Source organism: Bos mutus, chromosome 17 (assembly GCF_027580195.1).
Source record: "Bos mutus isolate GX-2022 chromosome 17, NWIPB_WYAK_1.1, whole genome shotgun sequence".
Lineage (NCBI taxonomy): Eukaryota > Metazoa > Chordata > Mammalia > Artiodactyla > Bovidae > Bos > Bos mutus.
Genome location: NC_091633.1, coordinates 42881664 through 42907209, shown reverse-complemented (window position 1 = coordinate 42907209; position 25546 = coordinate 42881664). Strand labels below are relative to the sequence as shown.

Below are 25546 nucleotides of genomic sequence, written 5' to 3'. Positions count from 1 at the left end.
AATGTTCTCATCTTCTAATGCCATGCTCTGATCAATCCTTATCCTTCAGTAAATGCTAATTCACCTATTTCTAGAATAAGACAATTGTTCTCTCCAGAATTCCTATTCATGTGAATCTATATTCATTCATTCGGTCAATAATTATCTGGATCCTCACGTGAACTGGGTACTGTTGTAGGTAGGAGATTATAACAATAAATATGACAGCAATTCTGCCCTGATGGAGCCAACATTCTAGTAAATAGAAGTTTTTACTTTTTTAAAAAAGGAAGTTTTAACACTCTGTGAATATAATTAAACACAAAACTACATATCCTATTATTCACATTTGCAAAAACATGAAAAAAGTCTTAGAAAAACACCAAACTGTTAATAATGATAAAGCAAGGAGAGAGTCTTTTGTTATTTGGTATCAGTTATATATAAATTTATATTTTATATATAAATTTTTTATAATTTATGAGGAAGAGACAAAAAAAGTAGGGGTTAAAGAGTTTTTTAATGTGGAGGAAAAAATGTAGATCTTGGAATAAATGAAATATGGTACAAATTTTTGTCAATGAGTCCAGGATATGATCCACCCAAGTTATCCAGATTTGCCATGACAAATACAGAAATTAATCAGGATCTTCAGAAAATCTCTTTTTGATATACAATGGAGAAAAGACAATCTCTTTAACAAGTGGTGCTGGGAAAACTGGTCAACCACCTGTAAAAGAATGAAACTACAACACTTTCTAACACCATACACAAAAATAAACTCAAAATGGATTAAAGGTCTAAACGTAAGACCAGAAACTATAAAACTCCTAGAGGAGAACATAGGCAGAACACTCACAGACATAAATCACAGCAAGATCCTCTATGACACACCTCCCAGAGTAATAGAAATAAAAACAAAAATAAACAAATTGGACCTAATTAAGCTTAAAAGCTTTTGCACAAAAAAGGAAACTATTAGCAAGGTGAAAAAGACAGCCTTCAGAATGGGAGAAAATAACAGCAAACAAAACTGACAAAGAATTAATCTCAAAAATATACAAGCAGGTCATACAGCTCAATACCAGAAAAATAAATGACCCAATCAAAAAGTGGGCCAAAGAACTAAATAGACATTTCTCCAAAGAAGACATACAGATGGCTAACATATAAGAAGATGCTCAACATCACTCATTATCAGAGAAATGCAAATCAAAACCACAATGAGGTACCATCTCACGCCAGTCAGAATGGCTGCTATCAAAAAGTCTACCAACAATAAATGCTGGAGAGAGCATGGAGAAAAGGGAACCCTCTTACACTGTTGATGGGAATGCAAACTAGTATAGCCACTATGGAGAACAGTTTGGAGATTCCTTAAAAAACTGGAAATAGAACTGCCATACGACCCAGCAATCCCACTGCTGGGCACACACACCAAAGAGAATTGAAAGAGACACGTGTACCCCAATGTTCATTGCAGCGCTGTTTATAATAGCTAGGACATGGAAAGAACCTAGATGTCCACTGGCAAATGAATGGAAAAGAAAGTTGTGGTACATATACACAATGGCATATTACTCAGTTATCAAAAAGAACACATTTGAATCAGTTCTAATGAGGTAGATGAAACTGGAGCCTATAATACAGAGTGAAGTAAGTCAGAAAGAAAAACACCAATATATTAACGCATGTATATGGAATTTAGAAAGATGGTAACGACGACCCTATGTGCAAAACAGCAAAAGAGACACAGATATAAAGAACAGACTTTGGACTCTGTGGGAGAAGCTGAAGGTGGGATGATTTGATTTGAGAGAATAGCATTGAAACATGTATATTACCATATGTGAAATAGATGACCAGTCCAAGCTTGATGCATGGAGCAGGGCACTCAAAGCCTGTGCACTGGGATGACCCAGAGGGATGGGATGGGGAGGGAGGTTGGAAGGGGGTTTGGGATGGGGTGACACATGTATACCCATGACTGGTTCATATCAATGTATGGCTAAAACCACCACAATGTTATAAAGTAATTAGTCTTCAATTAAATTAATTAAAAAAATCTTATTTTGAGAAGCTGCCTTAGGCTTTTAAAATAACCCAAGGAAGAAAACCTTAAGTATGCTGAGTGTAACCACCATTGCTAATTTAAAAGCTATCTTTTCAAGACAGAAAAGACTAACAGACATAAAAAACTTATGGTTACCACAGGGGACAGTGGGAGTTGGAGTGGGATAAATTAGAATTTGAGTATCAACATACACAATACTATAGGTGGCACAGTGGTAAAGAATTCACCTGCCAGTGCAGGAGGAACAAGAAACAAAGGTTCAATCCCTGGGTTGGAAAGACCTCCTCCATGGAGTAGGAAATGGGAACCTACTCTTATTCTTGCCTGTAAAATTCCATGGGACTAAGTAAGCACATGTACACACACGTATAAAATAGATAAACAACAAGGTCCTACTGCATAGCACTGGAAACTATATTCAGTATCTTGTAATAACCTATAATGGGAAAAAAAAAAAATGAAAAGAATATATATATATATATATATATATATATATATATATAAAACTGAACCACTCTGCTGTACTCTTGAAGCTAACACAACACTGTAAATTAAATGTATTCCAATTTTTTTTTTAATGGCATATAAGTAAGTACAAAGTTATCTTGGATTAGGGCTTCAAACTCAGCATTAATGACATGTTGGGCTTCATAATTCTTTAGGATGTGTGGTGGAGGTGGAGGTGTCCTATGCACTACAGGATATTGAATAGCATCCCTGGCCTTCACACTCATAAGATGCAGTAGCACTTTCAGTTTTAATAACCAAAAACTGTCTCCAGACATTGCAAAACATCCTATGCTGAGGTGAAATATCAACATCCTTTTCATTCCTCCAATGAAGAAACACCCTTAAGTCCTTCATACTTTCTTTGTTCACACTTTAATCTTAGGAATAAAGAGCCCTACCGTAGTAATCTTTAACATTAATGATAGCCTTCTTCAGTCTTCCTACATTTGGGTCTGTTATTTTTTGTGACCTCTTCCTTTTAGAGCTTACTTTGAATATTTGAATTATTTTAGTGGCACTGTTACCAAGTTTATTTTCAGTAAGCTTTTTTACTTTGAGTTAATTGTACATTCACATATAGTTATAAGAAATAGAAATCTTGAGGACTTCCCTGGTAGTCCAGCACTTCCAATGCATGGGTTGTGGGTTTGATCCATGGTCAAGGAACTAAGATTCCACATGCCACACAGCGCAGCCAAAAAGAAAGAAAGAAAACAGAAATCTCGTGCATTTTTTACCCCCTTTCTCCCAAAGTTAACATACTGTAAAACTATAGCAGACTACCACAAGATAAACATTGATGTTACCTATCAACCTTACTAGGATTTCCATTTTATTTGTACTCATTTGTGTTTGTAGCTTATATCAGAGCCATTTTTCATCACATTTCAAGTTCACATATCCAACCAACCATCAGCCAAAAATACAGCAGTTCTATTGCAAGAAACTCTCATATAGTTCCCTAACTACCATCATCTCACTTCTTTGTGTGCCCCCAAGAAATTTATTATTTTCCTTTCTTACTGTAAAATCACCAAAACATAAACAAACCAGACATGTATTCTCTACAAATAATTATATGTAAAATAATTCTATAATTAAGGTTACATATAATGTGGCAAAGTTATAAATTCAAAATTTAGAAAAATGTTGTCATCTTTAAAAAAACTGAAATGTATTCAAACAAATTTCAAGTAAAAAGATTAAAGCAGAATATTTTAAAAATCATACTCAGAAAAAAGATAATTTTTTAAAATTGATACAATTATTTTCAACTTAGTAACCTGTAAGTTTTTACTGAAGGGCAATGGTTCCAAATTTTACCATTGTTTTAAACTTTACCAAATTTTATATATGTATCTCAAAAACAGTGGCCTTACAAGCCACTCAGAATATAGAATACAAACTTCACTTGGGTCATAACAACTTACCTTCAGTTTCACTGGGGATGGATGATGTCTCTTTTTTACTTCTATCCAAGGTTCTGAGTCCAAGTTGGGCAAACTGGTAGATAAACCTCTAGACATTCCTTGAAGATTACTTGTTTCTGCATTTTTCTTTGGGGTCAGTGGACTTCCAATTCTTGGAGAATTTGGGGCAGACTCTAAAATTTTAAGTTAGTTCTATAGTTAAAATAATGGTTTACTTACTTATAAAGCACATTTTTTCTTTACTTGGGCTTGATTATTTTTTTTCTTCACAAAAACATGATAAATCAATCTCAATTATAACCTTTCAATGATATTCAAAACGAAAGGGCTCTGTAAGATGTAGAATGAAGCCAATGAATAACAGCAGCAATGTTATCAACCCCTACAGAGACACATTCATTCAAACCTGTCAAGAACATCAATGCCAGTCATTTATTAATTATGACAACACATTTATTTCAGTCAATTCTCTGTGAAATCTTAGGTTCATAAACTGCAATGAAATTAAGGAATCTTAAAAAATGCTAAGCAAATAAAATGTCATTGGTTCTACTAGAATCTACACTAAGACAGCCTTTTCTCCTTTTCCTAATAAGGTTTACTTAAATCCAGTAAACTGAATACTGTAAAAAGCATAATGTGTCACATCATTAAAGTGCACTGCACTGGCAATAATATTTAGTTAGAATATTTTACAATTCTGCTGGAATTTAAAATGCCTTTCTCCACAATTTTAATGAAAGTAATTATATACTTTATAAAATACAAATCATAATTTCCTTTATAAAATTTTTTTTCAAAAGTGAAAGAATATTAAGTTATAATGCATTATGCACTTGCTTTGGACAAAACGTGTTTCAGAAACAAATTTATACCGTAAACTTCTAAGCGTTATTTACTCCTCAAAGCCAATTCCTTGAAAATACTGCAAAGTAGAATATTACATAGAGAAAGTTGAATAAATGAATACCAACAATCCTTTTAGTTTACTAAATGAAAATGCAAGGGCACATGCCAGGAGTTTGAGAAGAGTATTTCAAGATTTTACGTTCATCTACTACATACTACAATTAGATGGATTTATTATCGTTTCCATGGACACGGTTAGATCCAAGATTCAACCACCAAATTGCTATATTGCTTTAAAAAGAAGCATATTATTTCATAACAAAAAAGGCTCTAAAACTGCATTGTTCAACACAATAGCCACTAGCTACATGGAGGTACGGAGCACTGGGAATGTGGCTACTCCTGAAATGTGCTCAGGATATAACTATAAAATATGCAGCAGATTTCAAAGACTTGGCACAAAAATAACATTGGTCCATAATTTTTAATGTTCTAACATTTGGATATATTAAAATTAATTTCATGTTTTACAGCTTTTAATACTATTTAAATTATTAGGATTACATGTGTAGCAAACTAAGTATTTCTATTGGACACTGCTGTTCTACAACTTAATGGTACAAATTAATTGAATCCAAAAAATTAGTTTGAGTGAAAAGATCTGGACTGTTAGTATTAACATTGAAAGTTGTACAAAATGGGAAAAACATTAACTTCAGAGAACTCTATTACTGGTGCCATGAATTGTTTCTATTCATGCAGTGAATTAAAAGTAGATTAAGAACCAGCACTCTAGTAACTGGGAGAATTAACTAAATTAGTATGCAGAGTTCATGTATATATTAGAACAGTATCTGGCACAAGGCAGAGAAATCAGTTATGTACTATTTTTAACACAGAAATTGAAGAAAACCTGTAAAAACCTATGTAATTTAATCATCTCTAAATGCTCTTTAAGCTTGAGTAATGTTTTTGCTATGAAGTTATATATTTCACAATATTCACAACTCATGTGCTCATAAGGTAAACGACATTAAAGAATTTGGTTAAGAAAACTTAACCAGAGTCTTTGATAGTTTTTAAAGGGTGTTCACTATACAAACTAAACATATGTTCTATATGATTTACTATATCTTTTACAGAGAAAAGACTTCAAACTATGTGTGTATAAATTTTAATAATAATGTGTGTATGCTAAGTCGCTTCAGTTGTGTCTGACTCTGTGTGACCCTATGACTGTGGCCCAGACTCCTCTGTCCATGGGATTCTCCAGGCAAAAATACTGCAGTGGACTGCCATGCCCTTACCTGGGAAGCCCATTTAATAGTAAAGCCCTAATCTTCCAAGATCAAATGAGTTTGAGTATGACTTGGATTATTTGACATTAAACTTGTTTATAGGAACTCATTGGCTCTGCAGTGGTTAGGACTCTGCACTTTCATTCACAGATTCAAATCCTGGTTGGGGAACTAAGATCTCAACAAGCCATGGGATGTGACCCCCAAAAAATTAATACCACTTAGTCATGGACAAAAATTAGACACTACTTTGAGACACTTAATAGGTTCCAATTTGCAAAACCTAGAAAAAAAATTTTTTTTCCTAGTTGAAAACTGACAACATGACTTTTCAGAGATAAATTACCATATATATTTCATGATATCTATTTCATGACATCTTTATCCACCTTGAATCATAGCTTTGGGTAACTATACAGATTGACTTGATTCAGACAATACGTACGTGCATGTAAATAAGTATATATTCAAAGAAACACAAAAATGTACAAACATTGATTTTATTCTTGTAATTTTATTAACAATGCATAAATGATTAATGGACAGGCATCACCAACTTGACTATCTTACCTACCCTGTTTCTGTTTTACAACTGACCTAATGCCTGTTCATAAGGTTAAATATATCATCTTGGACCCCAGGTTTATACAATAAATTAATCTATCTTATACAATCAGACATCATATTTTTTTTAAAAACCTAAAAAACTGTCACTTGAAGTTCTCAAACTTTTAAAACACCTGCCCAAATTGCTTTCTAGGCAGAGAGGCACAGAGGGCTAACAATCAAAGAAATGCTCAATAAAAATATCTGTGAGACTGTCCATCAGTGCTTTATTGATGGCAGGTCTCTATAATGGTATATCAAAAATAGATTTCAAAGAGAAAAAAAAATACACTTGTTCATTTCTTAAGGTTTCTTATCCTTAATAGTCCACATTAATAAATCTCATAGTCCGTGTGAAATATTATGACAATAGGTGAGTTACACAATGTACACTATACTGAAAACAGCAAAGGATTTAACAAACTGGGAAATTCCACTCAAGCCTATTTCTGCTTTATTGATCTGGACACAAGTACAGAAGTATGGAAAGAAAAGACAGAATCTTGCAATATTTCCAGAATGATAATTAACTTTCCCACCGTGAATAAACTGCACATGCAGCTCAGGCTAATTACAAGCAAATGGGCAGCTCCTATTAAAAACAACAGCAGTTCTCGGGTCTGTCATCATCATCACAAAGGTGTTATCTCCATTGTAGTGTTGGCCCAATCTCCTCCACAAGGAGTGGAAGTAGAAAGTCTTGGAGAGAAGTCTGGTCGCTTTCATTTCTGCAGCACGATTTGTTCCAATATTTATAATGATATTTCATTGAGTCACCTATTCCTCTGCATATTCCGATGAAATGACATCCAAGAGCATCAGTAGATCATCACCCTGACTGAAAAAAGTTTAAGCACACATATTTTTTTCCCAAGAGGGAATGTCTTAAAAATGATCCAGGAAAAAATTTTTAACATTAAAGCAATTTTGGGAAATTCTAAATACCACCAATTCTTTAACATATAATTATAATAATTTCATAAGAGATCCCCAATTCTGCTTTAGAATATAGGTCATCTTATGATTTCAAGACCAAGTTGAAGTACATTGGAAAAAAAATTAAAGGAAGGCTACCCCCACTCTTGAGTGTAAGACTTTTAGACTATTCCAATCTTACAAAGGGAAACAAGCAGAATATATCTATAACCATTTAGTAAAATTAAGATAGGAAAAAAATCCAAACATGACAAAGTATACAAATAAGAATAAATAGAGCAGAGCACTTCCCATAATTCCTAAATCCCTATTTAACTTACAGCTTTCTGTGGGAGGCATTATTAATAAAATATGAAGCATCAAAACATTAAATTATCTATAATTTTCTACTGAGTCTAAATAAACTTTTACAAAGATAGGTAAATTGGAGTAAATACCCCACTGTTAATGCTGTTTGCTCTAGAAGAAAAGTTGTTACCTGTATGTGAACCAAACGCTTGCCCTGGTACAAATTCTGGGCAATCAATCAGTTGAGAGAAGTCTGTTTGTGGCACACTCCGTGGAACAGGGCCTGGAATCGGCCATTTTTCTGGTTCTATCTTTTTTCTCATTTTCTCATCCACAATTTCCACTTCTGTGCTATCTTTCAATGCCTATAAATAGGTATTTTAATTATTAAAGCAATTTCACTCAAAAATTTAACTGTACACCCTGTATTTCTAATTTAAGTCTGAAATCAGCATATAGTATCATGTTTTTAAAAATATCCATGAACAGAAAAAAATTTTAAATCATTTGCTCCTGCACAGTATGAAATATCCTGATTTAGCATGTAGCACATTATCCTAATTGTGAAAAATTTTCAATTCAGGAGTATTTTCAATTAGGTTCAACTATAATTTTATTGTCAATTTTCTCCTTTCCTGTTAATATTTCCTTTTGTTTTCCTTAATATCACCAGGTAAAATTTAAGCAATATACCTAATTACTATAATAAATCCCACCATTATTGAATAATAAACACACATATGCAGAGATTCCTCGTAACACCTTGTAAATATAAGGTGGGATTCATAGATAAGAAATTGAGGCTCAAAGAAATAAAGTAGGGTAACTTGATAAAGGTCATAGACTTAGAATGAGGCAATACCAGGTCAAACTATTATCTGTCCCCCATGTTGAGTTTTAAGCCAACATTTTCACTCTCCTCTTTCACTTTCATCAGGAGGTTAGTTCTTTGCTTTCTGCTATAAGGGTGGTGTCATCTGCATATCTGAGGTTACTGATATTTCTCCCAGCAATCTTGATTCTAGCTTGTGCTTTATCCAGCCCAGCATTTCTCATGATGTACTCTGCATATAAGTTAAATAAGCAGGGTGACAATATACAGCCTTGACGTACTCCTTTTCCTATTGGAACCAGTCTGTTGTTCCATGTCCATTTCTAACTGGTGCTTCCTGACTGCATACAGGTTTCTCAAGAGGCAGGTCAGGTGGTCTGGTATTCCCATCTCTTGAAGAATTTTCCACAGTTTATTGTAATCCACACAGATGGTGAAGAAGAACTAAAGAGCCTCTTGATGAAAGTGAAAGAGGACAGTGAACAAGTTGGCTTAAAGCTCAACATTCAGAAAATGAAGATCGTGGCATCTGGTCCCATCACTTCATGGAAAATAGATGGGTCAACAGTGGAAACGGTGGCTGACTTTATTTTTATGGGCTCCAAAATCACTGCAGATGGTGATTGCAGCCATGAAATTAAAAGACGCTTACTCCTTGGAAGGAAAGTTATGACCAACATACACAGCATATTAAAAAGCAGAGACATTACTTTGTCACGTCTGGTCAAGGCTATGGTTTTTCCAGTGGTCATGTATGGGTGTGACAGTTGGACTATAAAGAAAGCTGAGCACCAAAGAATTGATGTTTTTGAACTGTGGTGTTGGAAAAGACTCTGGAGAGTCCCTTGGACTGCAAGGAGATCCACCCAGCCCATCCTAAAGGAGATCAGTCCTGGGTGTTCATTGGAAGGACTGACTTTGAAGCTGAAACTCCAATACTTTGGCCACCTGATGCAAAGAGCCAACTCATTTGAAAAGACCCTAATGCTGGGATCGCAAAGAGTCGGACATGATTGAGCGAATGAACTGAACTGAACTGAATATGACAACTCTTAGCCCCTAGGATATGCTGGCTCTCAAAAATAAACTTCAAAAAATAAATAAATAAATAAACATGGTATAATTTAAGGACAAAATAAAACTATAAGAAAATTTCTTCAAAATAAAAATTAGAGTCTTACTAATTTGAATCTTAACTGAATTCAAGGGTACTCACCTTTAGAGACAAGGAAAAAAGACAAGTTATAAAAACTCAACATACAAAGTGTTAACATAAAGATTTAAAACTCACTGTATTTTAGTTGGAGAACACATTATATTTATTACTTTAAGTATCTTACACTTGTATACCTTAATATTAGCATCATGCTTACTTTTCAAGTTATATTTTCTGTAATTGGACATTAATAAAGTTAGTATTGAAATTTTTAAAAACAAACTCTTGATGAGAATCAGGATAATCACTGAAAGAGAAGAGAGTCTGAAATATGGAATGAAGGAAATAAAGAAGAATCTCTTTTTATTATTTCTTTTTTCTTACTCATCCTTGTATTTTATCTTATTACTATTAATCTTTGGCTGTACCAGGCAGCTTGCAGGATGTGGGATCTTAGTTCCTGACCAGGTATCAAACTCAAGTCCCCTGCATTAGGAGCACACAGTCTTAACTACTGGACTGCCAGGGAAGTCCCAAATAGGGTTTTGAATTTGTGATACATGTATGGTTTTTTTTGTTTTTTTTTTAATATATTTTCCTAGTTTTGTCCACTGAACCATCTGGAAGCAATGACACTCTGGTAGCAAAGCAGTGGACCAAGCATCCAGATCTTGCAACAACACGGATGAATTTTAAAAACTATAAATGATGGAGAAGGAAATGACAACCTACTCCAGTACTCCTGCCTGGGAAATCCCATGGACAGAGGAGCCTGGTCGGGCTACAGTCCATGGGGTCACATAAAAAATCGCATATGACTTAGTGACTAAACAACTTTACCCCAGATCCTGTTGATACCTGAGGTTTTCAGTTCAGTTTATATCAGGTGGCTATAGTATTGGAGTTTCAGCTTTAGCATCAGTCCTTCCAATGAATATTCATTGGATTTCCTTTAGGATGGACTGGATGGATCTCCTTGCATTCCAAGGGACTCTCAAGAGTCTTCTCCAACACCACACTTCAAAAGCATCAATTCTTCGGCGCTCAGCCTTCTTCACAGTCCAACTCTCACATCCATACATGACTATTGGAAAAACTATAGCTTTGACTAGACAGACCTTTGTTGCCAAAGTAATGTCTCTGCTTTTTAATATGCTGTCTAGGCTGGTCATAACTTTCCTTCCAAGGAGTAAGCGTCTTTTAATTTCATGGCTCCAGTCACCATCTGTAGTGATTTTGGAGCCCAGAAAAATAAAGTCTGTCACTGTTTCCATTGTTTCCCCATCTATTTGCCATGAAGTGATGGGACCAGATGCCACGATGTTAGTTCTGAGGTCTGGTGCTGCCTTTTTCCATCCACCAGAGGGCAGTGTTCTACTCTGTCTGATACTCAGCCTCCCCTTTGGGATCTTCCCTTTCAAATCCTAGTGTTTCACCTCCTGAAGTGATCCCCAGTGTCTCAAAATTTGATTTGACCTTTAGAAAAACATCTTACATTGGAACCTCACAGAGATATACATCCATATGCAACTCTGTATGTCTATATATAACAAAAGTTTCATAAAATAACCCTTGTCTTCACAGAGAACAGACTTGTGGTTGCCGACCGGGTTGGAAGAGGGATGAACTAGGAGTTTGGGATCAACAGATACAAACTATTATATAGAGATGTATGGATAAACAACAAGGTCCTATTGTATAATATGAGGAACTATGCTCAATATCCTGTCATAAACCATAATGGAAAAGAACATGAAAAAGATATACATATATATATGTATAACTGAATCACTTTGCTGTACAGGAGAAATACACTGTAATCAACTATACTTCAAATAACATTAAATTAAAAAAAAAAAAACCCAGAAATGAAAGAGAAAGGAGACAGAAAAAGTCCATCTATACAAACATAAATAACAGACAAATCTATGGTAACAGAAATCACAAAAGTGGTTTGGTTAGGCAGGGCAAAGGACAAGAGGATGGGGAACTGACTGGAAAGGGCCACTGTGGAAGTTTTTAGAATAATGAACTATTGATATATCTTGTTTGGAGCAGGCTTATACAATTTTCAAAACTCAAACTGAACACCTAAGAGTCCTGCATTTTACAGCATATTACTTATTACACCTGAATTTAAAAAAGAAAGAGAAACATCTCCTTAAAACTTCCCTATGGGTTTTCAAAGTACTTTGAATAAAAGACTACCAGTGGTGTTCACTGGGATGTGAAGACAAACACTCTGAATGGCAATAGTTTCAATGGGCTCAATACTTTGGAAAAAATGTTTAGCAGTATTTACAAAAGCTAAGCTCATATACTATATATATATATATTTGTATACATACACTCACACACACACACATATATATATCCTGTTACTTATCAATTTCACAGGACAATAAATGTGTATGTCCATCCAAAAGTATGTACAATAACATTCACAACAGTCACATATTCATACCGTAAAGAACCCAAATGTCTACTAATAGGAGCATGACAAAATAGTATATTCATAATGATACAATTAAATATTACTGCAGAATGGAAAATAAACTGCCACACGTAACAATAAGCTTTACAGAAATAATAAGCAAAAGTCGGGTATAAAAGAATTCAAATACTTTATGTAATATTTTAAACAGGTGAGGGAACTCTCTGAAAAGCAGCTATGTTTGAGGAGAGCAATGATTCTGACTAGGACAGGGTACAAGTGCACTCTCTGGGATGGTGAAAATGTTCTACCTTAATCTTAATATTTAACATGAGTACATATATACGGGAAAAGAAAGAGAAAGTCGCTCAGTTGTGTCCAATTCTTTGTGACCCCATGGACTATACAGTCCATGAAATTCTACAGGCCACAATACTGGAGTAGGTAGCCTTTCCCTCCTCCAAGGGATCTTCCCAACCCAGGGATCGAACCCAGGCCTCCTGCATTGCAGGTGGATTTTTTACCAACTGAGCTATCAAGGGAAGCCCAAGAATACTGGAGTAGGTAGCCTATCCCTTCTCCAGCAGATCTTCCCAACCCAGGAATCAAACCAGGGTCTCCTGCATTGCAGGTGGATTTTTTACCAACTGAGCTATCAGGGAAGCCAAGCTTCCTTAAACTTAATACTTAACATGAGTACATACATAGGGGAAAAGAAGTCATCCTTAATCTTATAATTTCTTATTTACAGTGTTTAAGCTATGTCACAATTTAAAGAAAAAATTTCAAGAAAAAATTAAAAGTTCTTTATATGGAATGATATCCCAATATATGCTGTTTTTATTAAAGGAGCAAAACAGTATTATGTAGTAAAACATGCATGATCTCAGGAAAAATACATAAAAAGGCGTAGCACTACTTGCCACACCAAGGAAGGTTTAACTAGCTCACTGTTGGTGAAAGATGAGAAGGAAATTTTTCACTATATACCCACTGAATCTTGAATCACAGGGGATTCTCCACTGAGGGGAAAAAATTCAAGAAAATAAAGAAAATAGAAAGGAGAAAAATTGTTGTTCAGGCCTTAAAAGATTCATAGCATACACAAATTAAGGAAAAGATCTAGACAAAACAAGTGTTAAAACATATTTTTACTAAAACCAAATCTTGTTATCTTGAGCTCTGAAACAATGAGTCAGTTATTTCTGAGTCTCTGAGGTTTTTTCTGTATTTGGTCCTTTTTTTCTGTACTTGGTCCTGTTATTATGAGCAACCAGCAATGCTGGAACATATAGATGTTATATCCCTAGGTCCAGGTCCTATGACTGGTACTAAGAGAAAGACTAGCCTGTGCAAAGACAAAGAAGTAAGAAAAGAGCAGCACACATTTTGTGGAACCGCAAGGTCAGCCAATTTGGGCAACAAGGTTTGAGATGAGAATAGCAAGCACAGTTCTAAGGACTTTATGATTATTATATTAATTACTCCTCTAAGTCCAAATACTCTATGATAGCTTAAGCAATTATTTGTTGTATTTTAACAATGAGAAAACTTTAGCATGTAAGATGTTAAATAACTTGAATACAACTGACTAGATGCAGAGACAGAATCAATTAAATCTAACAAAAAAAGAAGACACAAATAGCTCAGTTTTGGAGCAACAATCAAGAATGCAATAAGCTGGATCAATCACATGATCCAGCAATTCCACTCACTTCTAGGTATATATCCAAAGAAAATGAAAAATATTCAAAGAGATACATGCACTCCCAAATGTACTGCAGCATTATTCACAGTAGCCATGATATGAAGACAACCTAAATGACCTCTAAAAAATGAATGGATAAAAACCATGTGGTATATATACACAATAGAATACTACTCAATCATGAGATAGGAGGATATCCTGCTGTTTCTGACAACATGGATTAATTTTGAACACATTATGGTAAGTGAGATAAAAAAGGCAGAGAAAGACAAACACAAGTATTGTATAATATCACTTATACGTGGAATCTAAAAAAATGAAACTTGTTTAAAAAAAAAAAGAAGAAAATGCTTACCAGGAAATGGATGAGGGGATAAGATTGATGTTGTTTAGTACTACTTACTTATAAGTAGTAGTAAATAAGACAGCAATATAATGCACAGTACAATGACTATAGACAATACTGTACTATAACTGTTAAGTGACAATGCTGCAAGAGCATTCAAAACACAACATACATATGTAAATAAGTAAAAAAAAAAAAAAAGAGAGAGAGAAAGAAAAAGAATTCAGTATGGTGAAAATGAATGGGAAAGGAGGAAACAGATTCAGTAAGTGTGGCTATGTAGACATTCTCAACCAAGGTAGATATGGGAAATAGATAAAGAACATTTTGCTTCCTTTGATAGCTTTTTCAGAAAGTTAACACGAGCATATTCAAATACATATTGGAAAAAGCTGATTAAAAGGAGTATAAATAGAAGGATATAAAAGCAACAGTATATTTTTATTTAGAGCTTAAGGTGTATGCCAGATACTGTCATTACACATTGCATACTTATAACAACCCCATGAAGTATGTATTATAACAATTTCCACTTTACAGAAATCTCAGAACACTGCCTGAAGTGCTTGAAGTCCAGAGCTATGAGGACTACAAAGCCTAATGAAGCCCTATCTTCCTAAAGGAAAAAAAAGACATCTTTCCTACTGTAATAAGTGGTAGGTACATAATGAATGTTAAATGAATACAGACCTATGCTGTTCTAAATCATTATGCTTATGTGTTTCTGTTTCACAACAGTTTTATTTCTTACTATAAATCAGCCACTACGTATCAATAATGCTAACCATAATAGTAATGCAAAAGTTCTTTTAAAAATATCCCTTCCCCACTGCTGTAAGTTTTATAATAGAAGTAGACAGTGATATAAAAATTAAGGACTTAATGGGAATATGAACAGACCAAAAAAGGATGCAATGAATTAACCAGATTCTTACAGAGGCAGGGAGGAAATCGATAACTTCACTGAAATCTTACAGAGGTAAGGAGGAAATCAATAACTTCACTGAAAATGACTGCAGAGCTAGAGCTTGCTTAGCGATCTGAGCATGCTCAGTCATGTCTGACTCTTTGCGACTATTATTCAAAAAACCGAGAATACCATGTGCTGATGAGAAGTAAATGGAATTCTTATACAAAATGGTGGCATGCAAAATGGTCAAATCCATTTTGGACAATAGGTTGGCAACTTCCTATAGTTAAACATACACTTACCACAGATTCCAGCAATCACAATCCTCAATATTTAGATCTATGCTTTATTCATAATCTCCAAAAACCAGAAACAATCTATATGTCTATCAACAAGTGAACTGTATGTAGTGCATCCTTACTATGAAATACCAGTCAACAATAAGAACAAACTACTGATACATGAAACAACAAGAATGAATCTCAAAAGCACTATGCTAAGTCAAACAAATCAGAAACAAAAGGCTACAAACTATTGATGTATAATTTATTTACATGATAGTCTAGAAAAGGCAAAACTAGAGGGACAAAAAAAAAATCAGATCAGTGTCCCAAGGGGCTATGTATGAGGAAAGATTGGCTACACAGGTGGCACAAGTGTGTAAGACTGCCAAAATTCAGAAAACTATATAGCAAAAAGGGCGAATATTATGAATATATGAAGAGAACGGAAAACCAAAAATGCTGAAACCATTCTACAACAAAACAGACAAGAGATTTAATAACAGCTTTGAGAACACAACTGGAATAACTATTTTAAATTAGCCCTCGGTATACAGGAAAATTTCTCAAAATTTTAATGATGAGAATACAAGCTCTTTTACAGCAATCTAAATACTAAAGGACCAAGAATACCCAAGAATATTTAAGTTTGTTTTGGGGTTCAACCCAACCAAGAAGGGTGGGTTAAAAACAGGTGGAAACATCAGTAATCCTTTGAGGGGTTTCCAAGGTTAAACATTTATTTGGATTTTATAAAATGGCAAAAAAGCCTTGAGATACAGTCTCAAGAGTCTTAGGTTCCTGTGCTGTGCTTAGTCACTCAGTTGTGTCCACCTCTGCGACCTTATAGGCTATAGCTCTTCTGTCCATGGAGATTCTCCAAGCAAGAATACAGGAGTGGGTTGCCATGCCCTCCTCCAGAGCATCTTCCTAATCCAGGGATCGAACCTAGGTCTCCCACATTCTAGGCGGATTGTTTACCATCTGAGCAACCAGAGAAGCCCAAGAATACTGGAGTGGGTAGCCTACCCTTTCTCCAGGGGATCTTCCAAATCCAGGAATTAAACTGGGGTCTCCAGCATTGCAGGCCAATTCTTTACCAGCTCTGCTACCAGGGAAGAATGTTTTTACTTTTTTCTTAAAATTATTTAATAGATTTATTTAGAGCAGTTTTAGGTTCACAGCATAACTGAAAGTACAGACTGTTCTGTATATGAATAATTACCTCCAAAATGAGATTAAGGTTTGTAGTGAGAGCCTGAACACGGTGGAAACCAGCAATCAGGGAAATAGGCAAGAAACCTTGCTCGTCCATCTTTCTCCTAAGAAAGAAATCCCGTTCCAAATTTTCTATACTGAAGTAATACTCACTGAAAAGAAAAAGAAGTAAATATAAATTTCATCAATTTATTTGATTGGAAATTAAAATATCTATTGCTTAAGATATCAACTGCTATAAAACTATTTTGATTTATTGTAACATTATACACATTTACTGTAATATAGGGTAAATATAAATAGCTGTAAAACCCTACTGTTAGTAAATTCTCTTACACAAATAGAAAGAAATTTAGAATACTATCTTCTCAAAAACTAACTTGTACTTAGATCAGCTTTACCTAAGCATAAACAATTAAAGAGTGTTATTCTTTAAAACAGTTAAATAATTAGCTTTCTAATGAGTCAATTAAGTGAAAGTTTCATTTCAAAGCCACATTAACCATATGTAAAATAGCCAACGGGAATTTGCTGTATGGCTCAGGAAACTCAAACTGGGGCTCTGTATCAATCCAGTGGGGTGGGATGGGGCAGGAGACAGGTTCAAAAGGGAGGGGTAATATGTATACCTATAGCTGATTCATGCTGAGGTTTGACAGAAAACAACACAATTCTGTAAAGCAATTATCCTTCAATAAAAAAAATTTAAAAAAAGTCACATTAACTTGCTTCATTTAAACACTAAATAACAAAGTTAAACATGTCAACAGACTGCCTTCCAACTTTTTCCCATCACTGAGAATAATGGTATATTAGAAGCAGTTTTTATTAAGTTTACAGAGTAGATTAGTTTGCTGTGTTTTCTAAGCTGGTAGGGTAATGACATTGTTTAATACGTCCAAAGTCTAGCATACAGCACAATGTTTAGTAACAGCTGAGTGAATATATGGACACAGATGCACACACCCAATTTTATATTTGAATGATTCAAGACCCTCAGCCTCCCCTTTGAGAGGGAGAACTATAAAAGACATTAAAAGTGAACAGAATATAGCTAAATAAAGAACATCTATAACACCATGAAGTATAAACATAGGCAAAAAACTATAGAAGCAAACTTTCACACCTTAATTGTCTCTCTAGGAAAGTAGAGAGGGAGATATAAATGAACAAGCTGTGGGATCGACAAGTTCCAACATACAAAGATAATATGAAGAATACATATTAATAATGGCATTTCAGAAACACTTGTTTAAATTACAGCTTGCATATTTTAAAAAATGAGAACAAAATTCTAGAGAAACAAAACAAGAGGATAAATGGGGGGAAATGTAGAAAAGAATAATACAAAAGAAATATATGATATTAAATGATATGGCTTACAGTTTAACAATCCTACACTATATCCAAATCACAAAGCAAGTTTTCAAAGGGTGGCAACTGGGTGACTAAAGATACCCTTGAAGTATTTAGGTCAAATTCTTAATTTTGAAGAAATAATTACCTATAAATGAAAGCTGGCTTTGAGCTACCTTTCACTGCATGAGAAAAAAATCTCATTTTAGAAATGTAAATACCCAAGTTGTTTTTTTACACTGATATTTTCCAACTATCAAAGTGCAAAGCTCCTTTAGATCAGTGAAATACAACTAACATCTCAGTAGCACTAGGTAAATCATTTACTCTCCTTAAACACTGAAGAAAATTAAGAAAAAAATCTAAGTCTTGAAGAAATGAACATTCTGATTTTTGTTATACCTCAAAAGCCCTTTTCACAGTGCCTGGCATGTGGTGCGCACATAATACATATGTTTAAATTTGAAAATTTTCAGACATTAAGACATCTGATTTAACCATGAGTTAAAAATGTTCTTAGACTTAAAACTTCTCTGAACCATTAATTTTTTTAATCTAGTACTCTGAAAAACACAATACCTAAATAAACTCATAAATCACTAGTACTTACAGTATACACTTTTTAAAACTTTTAATGGGCTGCAAACATACTTATATCTGAATGCCAAGAGGCTATCTCCCAATAGTTAATGCACATTTTCAGTTAAAATTATTTTAAGAACTCAAACACCTATGATACAGTTAAGCCTCTTCAAAAATATTTAGCATAATATCCCACAAGTACAAGAAGCTTTTCAGGAACTTCTCAAAGAGAAAAATCTAAACACTAATGAGTGAATAAGCCTGTATATGTATGAGAAACTTTAAAGACACAAAGTCAAAAAGCATGACTCCTCAAATCTAGATGTGCACTAATCAGAGAATGATAACAGTAAACAGCCATTCTAAACTTGGTACTCTAGTACCTGCCAAAAACTCTGCTGCTAAACAATGACAAGAAAAGAAGCCATGCCCAGTGCTGTGTCTGACATTTTGTCCACTGTCCTAGGGGACATTATCATGTCCTACACCTTGAAGCTCTGGATTCTACACTGCATGGTCAGAAATTTTGTCAACACTGAAGTAGCTGTTCTCCTCCCTCACCTGTATGAGCACATTGGAAGGCCAGTTATCCTGACATGGAGTTGCCTGTCCACTGTCAGGTCTCAGAAGGGACCTGGTAGCAAGAGTTACCAAAACAAACAAATGAACAAACAAAAAGGAATAATAATTTGAAGTTGATAGCCACATGCCAGGCACTTTCTGCCCATAAAAAGGCCCTTTTCTTCAGTGTTTTCATCAACTGTAACAAAAGAAGCAAGAAAAAAATAAACATGTTGCTTCATATTGTAACCCAATCAAATCCATCATGATGGAATCTGAGGAAGATGGCTAGCTGATGCTGATGCAAAAATTATTTTCTAGTAATGGGCCAAGGTTCATTTTCTTTTTTAAAATAAAAGTAGATATTTTTAAACTGCTATGTCCTTTCAAAAACAGCCTTTCCCTTCCCTTTATAAGAATTTAAAAAAAGAAGTTGAAATTTTAGCAAATTAGATATGTAAATATCTATATTAATATGCAAATCACTATATAAACATGTAAAACATCCTACACAATACTAATACACAGAGGGTTATTTTTTTCTTGCTTAAAGATAATAGAACAAGCAATATTCTCCTAACATCAACTTCAATATTCAGAAAGCAACTATTATAAAAAGTCTGAACTAAAAAAGATTAGTCTCCTTTTAATATGTGTCACAGAGAACTTAAAAGTTAAAAAACAATCAGAATTCTGAAATCAATTGTGAAAAAAGTCAGAAGACAGCAACCATTTTTTGCCGTTTATGTTCATCTGCAAATTTTAATATAAACATTTATTTGCAAATTAGCTAAATTTCACTTGTTCAATTTTAAATATACACACTTGTTTCCTCAGTGGCTCAGATGGTTAAGAGTCTGTCTGCAATGCAGGAGACCCAGGTTCGATCCCTGGGTTAGGAAAATCCCCTAGAGAAGGTAACAACAACCCACTCCAGTATTCTTGCCTGGAGAAGCCCATGGACAGAGAAGCTTGGCGGGCAATAGTCCGTGGAATCACAGAGAGTCAGACACGATGGAGCAACTAACAGTTTCACTTTTTAAATTCTTATATTTAATCATTCATATTATGCTTTTTTCACTAATATCCTTGTAAGCAGAGAAATACCTCAGTAGAGAAAGCAGGAGTCATATAAACAACAACATGAACCAATATAAATTTTCTAAAATACTCTCTATACTTTGCTAACATTTCCTAGAAATAAAATATAAAATACTATTAAAATCCTCTAATTTTACTAATAAACAGCTTAGAAAAATGTGTTATATTCATTATCAATGATGTTAAAGTTTGACATTATAACAGATTTTCCTACCCCATCTGTTCAGCCTCTGATGACTTACATTTGGCGCTTAATATACTCTTTGAGCAATGCTTCTTCCACAGGATACACCTGAACGCCTGTACCATCGTCATAGTAATACATCATACTGGCATTAAGCTCTGTTTGAAATGCTTGATCAGTCCTTTCATCATGTTCTTGATAACCATATGAATATTCAAAGTTCACTTGAAGTAGTAAAGAAAGAAAAATGATCACAGATTGAAAAAAAACAAAGAACAGTTACTATAAAGAAAAATCCAAAGTGAAGTTTCTCAAGGGCTAACAAATACAAAACCATCTTTATTATCAGACAAAAATCAGTTGAAACACTATACGGTATAGTGGGAAAAACAGAGGATCTGTACATTTTTCAATGTTCATCTAAGTTAACAAAACAAAAATCATGTCTTACATCGAGGATTTCCTCTGCCCCGGCCTCTTCCTCGTCCTCGGCCTCGTCCTCGGCCTCTAAAGGAGCCTCGGATATTACCACCCTCACTTCTCACACTGGAAACTTCATCTTGATCATCTCTCTTTTCTCTTTCACGCCTCCAACCTTTTTTAAAATAAAAATATTTTTATACATTCCAATTTGCAAATATGATTAACATCTTACCTTATAAAAATGTGGTAACCACCCCACTCCACTTTGTAATCAGTTATTAGCAACTGGTCATTCTTCAGAAATATAGAAACTGAAGAGATTACATAGGAGTTTGTCAAAATCTCTGGCATAAAAGACATCTTATGTTGTTGCTGTTCAGTCGCTAAGTCATGTCTGACTCTTTCCAACCCTATGAACTGCAGCAATCATGGCTTCCATCACTATCTCCGTGAGTTTCCTCAAACTCATGTCCACTGAGTCAGTGACGCCATCCAACCATCTCATCCTCTGATATAATAATTATAATAATAATAGTATCTTATTAGAAGATATTCTAATAAATAAAATAACATGCTACAAAGATAATGAGATCCTTTGCTAAAACTGTACTGTTAAAAATTCAGGAAGTTCCAAGGTAACTGAGTTTTATACTATACAAAACTCCAAAAGAAAAAAAAAGACAACTTGTTTTCACCCTAACAACTTATTTTCATAAATATGATTTTTGAAGGAAACGATATTTCTATTTAAGCAAAAGACTTTTTTCTTTTCTTAAGAAAAAAGGAAATGAAAACAGAAAAACTGAGAGAAGATATCAGAAGCACAATACACGAATTATATCCAGCATACATACAGAACTCACAAATGTATCTCATGCACATGCACATTCTCACACATGCAGTGACTTAGATGGAAAAAAAATCATTAAAAGACTGGAAGGGCAAACAAGGAAATGCAAAGAGACAATAAAAAAATATGTTCAGTGTCACTGACCTTGAGAAATGCAAGTTAAGACAATCAAAGGGTATTTTCTAATCTGTACCAGTGTGAAAAATATTTTAAGGTCCTATAATATTAAACATTGACCAAGATAGAGAAGATAGAACTTTTGTATAATGCCAGAGTAAAAACAAATACATTTCAATTTTAAAAAACTGCAACAATGAAATAAATGTAAAGGTGTGTATACCCTAGAGACCAGGGTTTCTCACCCAGGGCATTATTGACATTTTTGAATCAGATAACTTTTTAGTGTGGGGGCTGTCCTGGGTACTGTAGGATGTCTTTGTGTTATCCTTAGTTTCTACTCACTAAATACCAGTAGCAAGATTTATAATTTTATATAAGTCATATTTTGTGGACAATTGAGTAAATATAACTATTAACTAGATTTTAGATGATATAAGGGAATTAGTGTTGATTTTCTTGGATGCTGCATTTTCTTGGGACATCAGTGCTCAAGTGTCACAATATCTGCAAGTTACTTTCAGATGATTCAGCAGATGAATTAAAGATAGCCAAATTACTAAATCTAGATGGTGATTAGACAGGTATTCGCTGTACAATGCTTTCATAGGACAACATGCCTTAAAAATTATTAGACTCAGTAGAAGGTGCTTCCCTGGTGCATCAGTAAAAAATGCACTGGCCAATGCAGGGGACACAGGTTTGACCCCCAGTTCGGTATAAGTTTCTGCATGCTGTGGAGCAGCTAAGCTTATGTACCACCACTACTGAGCCTGCGCTCTAGAGCCCATGATTCACATCAAGAGAAGTCACTGCAATGAGAAGCCCATGCGCCACAACTATAGAGAACTACTCCCCCACCACAACTGAAGTAAACTCACACAACCAAGATTCAGCACAGTCGAAATTAAATAAAATATTTTAAAAATAAAAAACAAAATACAAAGACTTCAATAGAAAACTATAAAACCAAATGCTCAGGGAATTCCCTGGTGGTCCAGTGGTTAGGCCTCTGCACTTTCACTGCCAAGGGCACAGGTTCAATCTCTGGTCAGTGAACTAAGATCATGTTGTGTGGTGCACCAAATATATGTATGTATGTATGTGTGTGTGTATCTGTTTAAGTATATATATATGTGTGTGTCTATATATACATACACACATTTACCATACCACCTAGCAATCCCCTCCTAGATGTTTACAGGAAATAAAGACATATGCCCACAGAAAAGCTTGTATACAAATGTTGATGGCAGCATTAGTCATAACAGCCAAAAACTAGAAACATGCCAAATATCCATGAACAGATGAATGGATAAAGGAGTATATCCATTCAACAGAAAACTGTTATGCAATAAAGAGGTAGAAATTACTGATATATGGAATAATACTGATGAATGTGAAAATCATTATGCTGAGCAAAAAAATACAAGAGGATATAATTTATATGGTCACTGACCTAGAGCCAGACATCCTGGAATGTGAAGTCAAGTGGGCCTTAGAAAGCATCACTACGAACAAAGCTAGTGGAGGTGATAGAATTCCAGTTGAGCTATTCCAAATCCTGAAAGATGATGCTGTGAAAGTGCTGCACTCAATATGCCAGCAAATTTGGAAAACTCAGCAGTGGCCACAGGACTGGAAAAGGTCCATTTTCATTCCAATTCCAAAGAAAGGCAATGCCAAAGAATGCTCAAACTACCGCACAATTGCACTCATCTCACACACTGGTAAAGTAATGCTCAAAATTCTCCAAGCCAGGCTTCAGCAATATGTGAACCGTGAACTTCCTGATGTTCAAGCTGGTTTTAGAAAAGGCAGAGGAACCAGAGATCAAATTGCCAACATCTGCTGCATCATGGAAAAAGCAAGAGAGTTCCAGAAAAACATCTATTTCTGCTTTATTGACTATGCCAAAGCCTTTGACTGTGTGGATCACAATAAACTGTGGAAAATTCTTCAAGAGATGGGAATACCAGACCACCTGATCTGCCTCTTGAGAAATTTGTATGCAGGTCAGGAAGCAACAGTTAGAACTGGACATGGAACAACAGACTGGTTCCAAATAGGAAAAGGAGTACGTCAAGGCTGTATATTGTCACCCTGCTTATTTAACTTATATGCAGAGTACATCATAAGAAATGCTGGACTGGAAGAAGCACAAGCTGGAATCAAGATTGCCGGGAGAAATATCAGTAACCTCAGATATGCAGATGACACCACCCTTATGGCAGAAAGTGAAGAGGAACTCAAAAGCCTCTTGATGAAAGTGAAAGAGGAGAGTGAAAAAGTTGGCTTAAAGCTCAACATTCAGAAAATGAAGATCATGGCATCCAGTCCCATCACTTCATGGGAACTAGATGGGGAAACAGTGGAAACAGTGTCAGACTTTATTTTTTTGGCCTCCAAAATCACTGCAGATGGTGACTGCAGCCATGAAATTAAAAGACACTTACTCCTTGGAAGGAAAGTTATGACCAACCTAGATAGCATATTCAAAAGCAGAGACATTACTTTGCCAACAAAGGTCCGTCTACTCGAGGCTATGGTTTTTCCTGTGGTCATGTACGGATGTGAGAGTTGGACTGTGAAGAAGGCTGAGCGCAGAAGAATTGATGCTTTTGAACTGTGGTGTTGGAGAAGACTCTTGAGAGTCCCTTGGACTGCAAGGAGATCCAACCAGTCCATTCTGAAGATCAGCCCTGGGATTTCTTTGGAAGGAATGATGCTAAAGCTGAAACTCCAGTACTTTGGCCACCTCATGCGAGGAGTTGACTCATTGGAAAAGACTCTGATGCTGGGAGGGTTTGGGGGCAGAAGGATGAGAGGACGACAGAGGATGAGATGGCTGGATGGCATCACTGACTCGATGGACATGAGTCTGGGTGAACTCTGGGAGTTGGTGATGAATAGCGAGGCCTGGCGTGCTGCGATTCATGGGGTCGCAAAGAGTCTGACATGACTGAGTGACTGATCTGATCTGATAGTTGAATTTATTATGAAAAGGTAAATAAAATCTGACAGAAAGTAAACTTGTGGTTAGGGACTTGACAGTAATTTCAGTGTAGTTTCTTTGATTATTAGCTCAGTAAAGTTGACTTTTTAAAGGATCCAGAAACATACATAAGAGGCTCCCAAGAGCCAACTCTGAGACAATTTGAGCATTAAAATAAACAATCATGGTAATGATTTCAACTGCTGAAAATATAAGACGACTTTAGTCCATACCAATAATAACAGGGAGTTGTTCCTTACAGTGGAATGCCAATAAGGAATGCTGCAATAGCTAAATTAGCATTTGTAGCCATCATGGTTAATACCTCAGTCATGTAAGAATAAAAATCATCAGTGGAAACTAAAGCTCATATGAAAAGTCTGATGAAAAAAATGGGTATTCTCAAAGTCTCTGACCTCAAATCACATATTAATCACCAAGCGAAGAAAGAGTATCTTTATCATAAGGAAACCTGGATTACCTCATCTTAATCAAGTGCTGCTCAAAGTTAGTATCACCAAT

The 25546-nt window shown here is 35.0% G+C and overlaps 1 protein-coding gene across 10 annotated transcripts in view; it reads right to left on the bottom strand.

Moving 5' to 3' along the window:
- LARP1B (La ribonucleoprotein 1B) overlaps positions 1-25546 on the bottom strand; it is a 139128-nt gene that overhangs the window by 98713 nt on the left and 14869 nt on the right. For 9 of the 10 annotated variants that reach the window (XR_011467465.1, XR_011467466.1, XM_070386509.1 and 6 more), the window contains exons 6-10: positions 21091-21234; positions 20698-20863; positions 16863-17007; positions 8161-8335; positions 3994-4166 (exon numbers count right to left, since the gene is read on the bottom strand). Coding sequence is in view for 8 of the 10 variants with exons in the window: in XM_070386509.1 (XP_070242610.1) it covers positions 3994-4166; positions 8161-8335; positions 16863-17007; positions 20698-20863; positions 21091-21234 (803 nt within the window). In the remaining 2 variants the exon portion in view is untranslated. Of the gene's footprint in view, positions 1-3993; positions 4167-6634; positions 7585-8160; positions 8336-16862; positions 17008-20697; positions 20864-21090; positions 21235-25546 lie in introns of those variants that run through there. The other variant, XM_070386517.1, reaches the window with a different exon arrangement.